This window comes from Aquarana catesbeiana, linkage group LG03 (genome assembly GCF_042186555.1).
Source record: "Aquarana catesbeiana isolate 2022-GZ linkage group LG03, ASM4218655v1, whole genome shotgun sequence".
NCBI classification, from domain to species: Eukaryota; Metazoa; Chordata; class Amphibia; order Anura; family Ranidae; genus Aquarana; species Aquarana catesbeiana.
In genome coordinates, this window is record NC_133326.1 from 713388909 (window position 1) to 713397207 (window position 8299).

General features: G+C 43.4%; 1 protein-coding gene across 1 annotated transcript; it reads right to left on the reverse strand.

The window, feature by feature from the left end:
• Positions 1-3182: 3182 nt before the first annotated feature.
• Positions 3183-7451, reverse strand: LOC141133668 (E3 ubiquitin-protein ligase TRIM39-like). Its single transcript, XM_073623165.1, has one exon. The coding sequence runs from the start codon at positions 7409-7411 to the stop codon at positions 5849-5851; it is 1563 nt and encodes a 520-aa protein (XP_073479266.1). The 5' UTR covers positions 7412-7451; the 3' UTR covers positions 3183-5848.
• Between the last annotated feature and the right edge of the window lie 848 nt (positions 7452-8299).

Genomic DNA, 8299 nt, shown 5'->3' on the forward strand with positions numbered 1-8299 from the left:
TGATTTTTTTATGTTGCACTTTAAAAAAATGTTTTTGCAATGATACATATCCCCCAGGGCAGTACCCGGCCCCCATATCCCTTTTATGGCCAATTACTAGCATATAAGCCTTCAAAATGGGGACTTTTGATTTTTTCCTGTTCAGCTCCCATAGACTTCAATGAGGTTTGGGTTAGAACTTTTCCTCTGTTCAGGAGTTCTGCTGCGAACTGAACCCAGGAGTGTTTGGCCCATCTCTAAGGATTTCTCTCTACTTATCTATATAGGTTTGGTTTTGACCAGCTAGTACTTTTGAAGGATTCCTATTTCTTTGATCACGCACCGCCAGTGTACAATATTTTAGGATCCTTACATCTCCTTGGTGTGTATATAGAGTACTCTGTACACTTGTACAACGTCTGGTTGGCTACCCTTACAATGCTATAATGTTAAGAAATACGTATATCAAACAGAGCTTATCAGCCCTCACCTTACCTGGCTTCCACACTGACCGGGGAGACCTCCATATGTGGCGTTCCCTTCCTGGATGGGTTTGTGTGAATTTTCGGGTGAGTGTTGCCCCCCCCTCCTGTTTTCATTGGCCATATGAGTTTCCTGCGCAGTGCATGTGGTGATGCATTGAGCATATATTGAATTTATTATGTGTGTGTATCTTATGTGGGCATGCGTATGTGTGTTTTATCATACGTGTATACATGGGCACATACTGTATGTCTATACATGTTTTCTTGGTGTGCTATGACTTATGTCTTGTGCTCTGCAGATTATTACTCCTTCTAAAACTCCTGAGGAAGTGGTAACCCAGCGAAACATGTCGGCAGGAAGGCTGGACTAACATCTATTATAGGTTCCTTACATTTGTGGGGAACTATATGAAGACATCCAGTCTTTGAAGAGGTTTGGTTCCCTTTACTTGTTTTAATATTATTACATTTTGTCGCTGGTGTGTGATGTATTTATTAATGATTTTGTATAACTTTTGTAATAAACATAATGATTTTACACTGTATTTAATGTAGTGAGTTCAATGGTACCATGAAAGTCCTTAGTGCCTCAAAACATTTCTGTTTCTAACCTTCAACTTATACCAGAAGTGAACCCCAGACTCTGGTGAGTAGAAAAATGGCCGATTACAGCTATTCATTCAAAAAGTGAACCCCCCAATCCCCCAACCCCCGCATCTAGCACCATTCCTATTTTCTATTGGCTGCAGTTAGTGTCCTCTCCCCTCTGCAGATCTCTGACATCTCTTTTGATCCTCCATGGGCTTTCATCACCCCGTTTCCTCTGATCCCCCATGTCCACTGACTCCCCTCCCCCCATGTGCTTCAAGGGACATGTATATGTGCAGCTGCAGGGCGAGGAATGTCTCCTCAGCTTATGATTGGCTGTCTGTGGTGCACCAACATACATGAGAATCGATCACACTAGCAGTTGGGGGGTGGTATAACCCCCTGGTTGAGCCCAAAACTGCTCCCCCTTTAGCTGCAGAGTCAGCAGTCAGGGGTGTACACATGTTGTGGCCATGAAGCAAAGCAGGTACCCCTTTATTGCATTCGGCAGATACCACCACCCACCAAACATGACCCATTCATAGATTTCATAGGATCTGGTTTCCATCACATGATTCTGATTGCAGCTTCCAGGTCGGTCGTGCCCAGAGGAACCCTTCCCTCCGGACTCTACAGTAGATAGGACCACTCTGCAACCACCCCATATCCATGTGTAATGCACACAGTTGCAGGTTGGTGGCGTTGCTTTAAGGGGTTAAAACGGGTGGTGAGGAGGTGAGATATTGTCAAACACCTCTGAAAAGTGATCTGAGTATGGACCACTTTTCAAAGGAGTGTCAGTCCCTGCCCCTAGTGTGAATGAGCCCTAAAGCTGGCCATACATGGATGGAAATTCAGCCGGTTCAGCGGGGATCGGCTCAATGTCAATCAGTGTGCGGCCGTCCCTGCTCAGCAGAAGTCAATCGTTAGAATGATTTCTATAAAAGGGGCGTGTTGTAAAATTTTTCTCAATCCCAACTGGCTGCCGCCATTGGTCAGTGTAAGTCGCCTATTTACAGTTCTGTGTTCCTTCAATTCTCACTGGTTTACAAAAAAAACTCAATTTAAAATTTACAAATATTTGTTATTTATTAGCTCAATACAGGTTCATGTTCTAGAATTAGAAGGAATTTTGTAAGTTATGTTGTATTTGTATCCGCTAATAACGATTTTCCTGTATTTTCAGCAAAAATATTATTTTGATAAACATTTGCGCAATTATCATGTGACTTAAATCTAAAAATCTAATAAATCAAAAACCTAAAAATCAGTATAAGTGATACAATATTAAATCAGTAGTTATAAAAGTGATCCCATAGAATTCTATTGGTGATCCATTCTATGGGGACACATTATATTAGGATCCATTATAAAAGTGATATAATATATGATATAATAATGTAGATACACTTATCAATCATACATGATGACAGCGATATATGATGAAAAAGAATGACACAATCTTCAAACTTATTATATTCTTATTTCTACTACATATTGTAATCTTATATGATAGATAGATAGATAGATAGATAGATAGATAGATAGATAGATAGATAGATAGATAGATAGATAGATAGATAGATAGATTTGGTCTTAAAGGGCCAGTACACCTCCATCTGTGCCTCCCATAAGTCATGTTACACTCTGCGCTCTGTCTCAGGTCCAGCACTCTATACAATGTCCCATCTCACTATACATAATGATCATGTACTGGGAGGAGCCATAGGAAATAATGTCCCGCCCCCTTCTGTAAGTAATGCAGCAGCCGTACACCCCCTATAGAGTCTCCATGTACATCCACACTCAGAGCCGGAGAAGTGTACACTGTTATATTGCAGTCTATAAATAACAGTAAGTACATCTCTCCAGGTAAACACTGCACCCCCAGATCAGTGCACCCCATCACCTCTTACCACTGAACATAGTCATACTGACTGAGGAACCTTTGGCAAGCCCAGAGGCGGGATAAAGAGACTCCACCCACTTTGTCCTTTCAGGGTAAAGTGGGAGGTTCTCTTGAAAACCCTCCAAACCCCCCTATATATTCTCCTTTGCTGTTACCCAATATGTTGTTGCTCCATCAAAGCCCTTGCTAGGTTCCCAATTTCCCAGGTATGAGGGATCATGTGATCCCAGCAAACAATGCTCAGGCCTAAGCAGCCAATCACCAGGCTTAAATACTGTCACATGAGGGAGGGGGAGGGGTGACAACATCAATCCTGTGTAAGCAAGCTCTGACATATTCCAACATGGAGCCTACATGGGGGGAGGAATGGAGCATCTGAGGAGAGCAATAATGGGGAATATAAGTGGGTTGACCCTGAGTGGACAAGTGACAGAGTATCTTTAAGACCATTTGGGGTCCCAAAGCAATGTGACATACTTGGGTCTCAAAAAATAAATAAAGCCTCATATAAGATCCCTAGGTATTGAGACACACTTGGGGCCCCAGACAGACTCCTTTTAGCACCCAAGGCAAAAAGTCAAAGTGTCCTCCCCCCATGAGCTGTGAACTATAGCAGTATAGGTTGCAGGTTCTGCCATTTTTGTGCCCCCATTCCACTGAAGTACCCAAGTTCGCCGTCTCTTCTACAACTCTTTGGCTCGGCCCTGCCACCAGACCCTTGGAAATGTTTGGGCCCCCAGGCAACATTTTTTTAGGCAGAATGGGACATATTTGGGCCCCCAGGGACTGAGGCATATTTGGGGAACCCTAGAGCTTGAGACCCGGAGCAACCAATCAGATGGTGTGACTGTTAGCAGCACTGTGATGTATATTGCTGTTCAGCGTGTTCAGGACCACAGAGGGGGTAGAACCGGCCCTCCTGTAAGGGGTCTGGGCAGCTTTATGGTGCAGGCAGTTGGAAAAGCTGCTGATCACAGCTCAGAGCCCCCACCATCTCCCCCGCAGTACAGATGACTTCTCCTTCCTGGTGGTTGCTCCAGGGGGATCGGTTTCAGTGACTGTCCAACCACTCCTCTGATCACCCTTCTCCTGTCCACAATCCCTATTCCATTCAGCTCTGATCCCCCTGTGCCCCTTAGCTCTTCCAGCTTCTTTTCCTCTCCCTCCCGCTGGCTGTCAGCTGCTGCGAGCACAGAGGAGGACCAGTAAATGTGTCAAATTTATCAGCCCCTTCCTTTCCTGAATGAACACAGTGAGTGATAGATATGGATCACTTCTGTGTTCATCCATAATTGAAGTGTGTTTACTATGCTTCAGTTTGTGAATGAACAGGAAGCCTCTGTACAGAGCACCTCCTGTTCATTCATTCTCTGCAGAGAAAGCATTGGGGATCCCTGTCCTCAATCTTCTCCTCTGTCACAAGAGGGAATCATCAGGAGTCTGTTTAGACCCCTGATATTTCACCAACCCCCCCCCCCCTTACAGGGCTGTTAAAAAAATGTAAAAAATAAAAAAATTCAATTGTAAAAAAAAAAACATAATAAAGGGTTTCTTCCCACAGGTACTCTGACTGCATGAATTTGTTCCTGCAGCTGAAGCCGTGTTCAGAGCCATACACCTGACCCCACACACCCATCCAGGTTGGGGGGTCCCTGTCAGGTAATGTACGGGGCCCCATGATTTCTAACAGCAGCCCTGATTGTGTTCTCTGGTCTCACCCTCTTTGGCTTCCCGTATATTCTACATATTACCAGCCTAATGTATGCCGTGTCTCTGTAAGGTATTGTCCTCTCTGGTGGGGAAGATGAGGGTGAGACCGGAGAACATGCTGCACAGCAATATACATCTCAGTGCTGATAACAGTGACACCAACACAATTATATTACTGATACATTCTATTAAAGTCTACGCCAAGCTAAGAAATGTTTTTTATAGTTGTGGATGGAGTGAGGGAGGATTAGAACCCCTGTTGGGTTTTTACTGATATCTGGGGATTCCCCTCACTTCCTGTCCTGCTGACAACATTGTACCGGGCAGGAAGTGAGAGGAAATCAGCAAAGGGGACCCAGACATACATTTTTAGTAGAATAGGGGAAGGCTAGAGCCCCAGTCAGATTTTATTATATTGTGGAGAGATCTCCTCACTTCCTGCTTGGTAAAGTGAGGAGAAATCTCTTTAATGGAGATCTGGATAGTAGTAAAATCCTGACAGCGGTTCTAATTCTCCCCCACTGCATCCAAAACTAAGAAAAGAAAACATTATGGGTGGACATACACTTTAATGATACATCACATTTTATTGTCTTAGCAGTAAATCTCTAGATCCCTTCTTCATATATTTCCTCTGAGATTGTTACATTTCTTTTCATCTCTATTTAGTATAGATTGTATGGAATAGGAGGAGGAAAGAGAGGAGAGGGGACCCCATCCTATCCAATCACAGCGACCGCACTGCACCCCGCACAGAGTGACTGCATGTGGGGGAGGGTCAGAGAGTAGGGGGAGGGGCAGGAGGAGGAGATTGCTGATGTCACACACTGTGATAACTTTCTGATTAATGATTACAATGAAAGTAATTGTCATGAGATAGATAGATAGATAGATAGATAGATAGATAGATAGATAGATAGATAGATAGATAGATAGGCCACACCCCTCTTTACTGACAAATAGGAACATGTCATTCATTGTTACTCCAGTAACTGGAGAGATCTCCTACCCAATCACAGGGAGTGACAGAGGGAGAAATCTCACATTTAACAAAAACCTGCAGGGCACTGACTGAAGTCCCACCCACTGCTTTATCCTATTGGCTGAATATTCTACCAATCCCACTACCCATCCCTGTGACATCACCAGTCTCTGGGCAGAGTTATCACTATTACTATTATTCCCTATTCCCCCCACACATCTTTAAACAACCTCTCACTACACATATCCCAGCATGGAGGGGCTCAGTGAAGGTGGTGGTGAAGGTGTGGAGATGTCGGATCGGGTCACACAGATCATAAAAGGAGATCCGTCCGACCTCATAATCCAGATCTATCCTGACTCTGTTACTGGAGATATTGGTGGGTAAGAGGATCCATTTACTGTCATGTATCACCCCACACTCATTTTCTTTCCTGTACAAACCCCAGGACTTCTTATTAAATCCAATCCGTGACTGCTCTCCTCTCCTGTCTATACTGGGGTAACACATCCCGACTGCCCACCAATCTGATCCCCCGAAATCCACTTCCCAGTAATGTCTCCCTGAGGAGAAACTCCGACTGCTCAACACCTGAGGACAATACTGAAATCTCTCTGGTGTTTCTGGACGATTCTGGTTTCTATCTGACCTGGATACAGTTTTCCTGTCATCTGATATATGGAGAAGATTATGAGCTGTGTTTACATCCAGTAATATGTCTGCAGCTCTCTGTATATAGAAGGATACATTTCTCTCTGTTATTATATCAGATAATGTGTGTAATGTGTGTGATATCCCATCCACATCCAGACACCCTCCATCATGGAGGAGCTTCTCATGTCTCTCTCTTTCCTCATTATCTCCATCCTCAGTATCACACAAGTCACCTGTGTCTGATTCCTGTAAGACAGTCAGTGGATCCGTCATGTTACACAGCTCCTCAATGTGACGCATCTTCCTGGACAGCTCCTCCTTCTTTATTTCCAGATCCCGGATGGAGATGGAGATCCGCTCTGCCCTCCCGGAGATCTCCCTCAGGATTCTCTTCTCCAGGTCTTCCAGACGTCTCCTGAGATCTCTAAACAGGGCAGTGACTCTCTTGGTGTCACCAGATACTTTCCTCCTGTGTTCCTGCAGACTCTGGACTCTTTCCTCCGTCTCCTCTCTCCTTATCAGAAGGTTCTGCAGAACATTCCTCAGTGTTTCCTTCTTCTTCTCAGAAGCCTCATCCAGCATCTCCACCTGGTGTCCTCGATGTTCTTCAGCCAAACTACAGGACACACAGATACAGATATCATCCTCAGTGCAGTAATACTTCAAAATTTCTTTATGGATGGAGCATTTCCTGCTCTCCATGGACAAGGTGGGGTCACATAAGATGTGTTCTGGAGACTTTTTGTGGACTTTGAGGTGTTTATCACACAGAGAAACCTCACAGAGCAGACAGGATCTAACAGCAGGTACAGGAGAGTCCACACAGTAAGTACAGAAGACCCCGGACTCCTCCTGATCTGGCTGAGCAGACAGGAAATTCTCCACTATGTTACGTAGTGTTATGTTCCTGTGCAGTGCAGGCCGATCCGGAAACTTCTCTCTGCATTCAGGACAGGAATATCCTCCAGACCACCCCTGTGTATCCAGCACACGATCAATACAGACCCGGCAGTAGTTGTGTCCACATCTCAGCATTACAGGATCTGTATAAATGTTCAGACAGACGGAACATTCCAGCTCAGCTCTCAGGTTAGCAGACGCCATCGCTGACAGTAGAAGAGAGAAATGAAAGTGAAAATCTGACACCGGAGAAGAATGCAGTTGGGAGGGTCACTTCCTCCTACACAGGGGGAGGCTGATTCAGATCAGTATTTTTTAACTTAAGGACCGAGCCTCTTTTTGAGATGTGTTGTTTACACGTTAAAAACTATTTTTTTTGCTAGAAAATTACTTAGAACCCCCAAACATTATGCATTTTCTTTTCTAACACCCTAGAGTATAAAATGGCAGTCGTTGCAAAACTTTCTGTCACACTGTATTTGCGCAGCGGTCTTAAAAGCGCACTTTTTTTTCGAAAAAATACACTTTAATTAAAAAATAAGACAAACAGTAAAGTTAGCCCAATTTTTTTTATATTGTGAAAGATAATGTTACGCTGAGTAAATTGAAACCCAACATATGATGCTTCGCCTGCTCATAGAATGGCGACAAACTTTTACCCTTAAAATCTCCAAAGGCGACGTTAAAAAAAATCTACAGGTTGCATGTTTAAGTTACAGAGGAGGTCTAGTGCTAGAATCATTGCTCTCACTCTACCGATCGTGGCGATACCTCACATGTGCATGCGAGCTCGGCGGGACATGGCGCGTTTAAATTTTTTTTTTCTTATTTATTTTACCTTTTATTTTTTATATTTACACTGTTTAAAAAAAAATGGGTCACTTTTATTCCTATTACAAGGAATGTAAAAATCCCTTGTAATAGAAAAAAGCATAACAGGACCTCTTAAATATGAGATCTGGGGTCAAAAAGACCTCAGATCTCATATTTACACTTAAATGCAATAAAAAATAAAATAAAAAAATGTGTCATTTAAAAAAATTAATAAAAATAAATAGCCCTTTAAGAGCTATGGGCAGAAGTGACATTTTG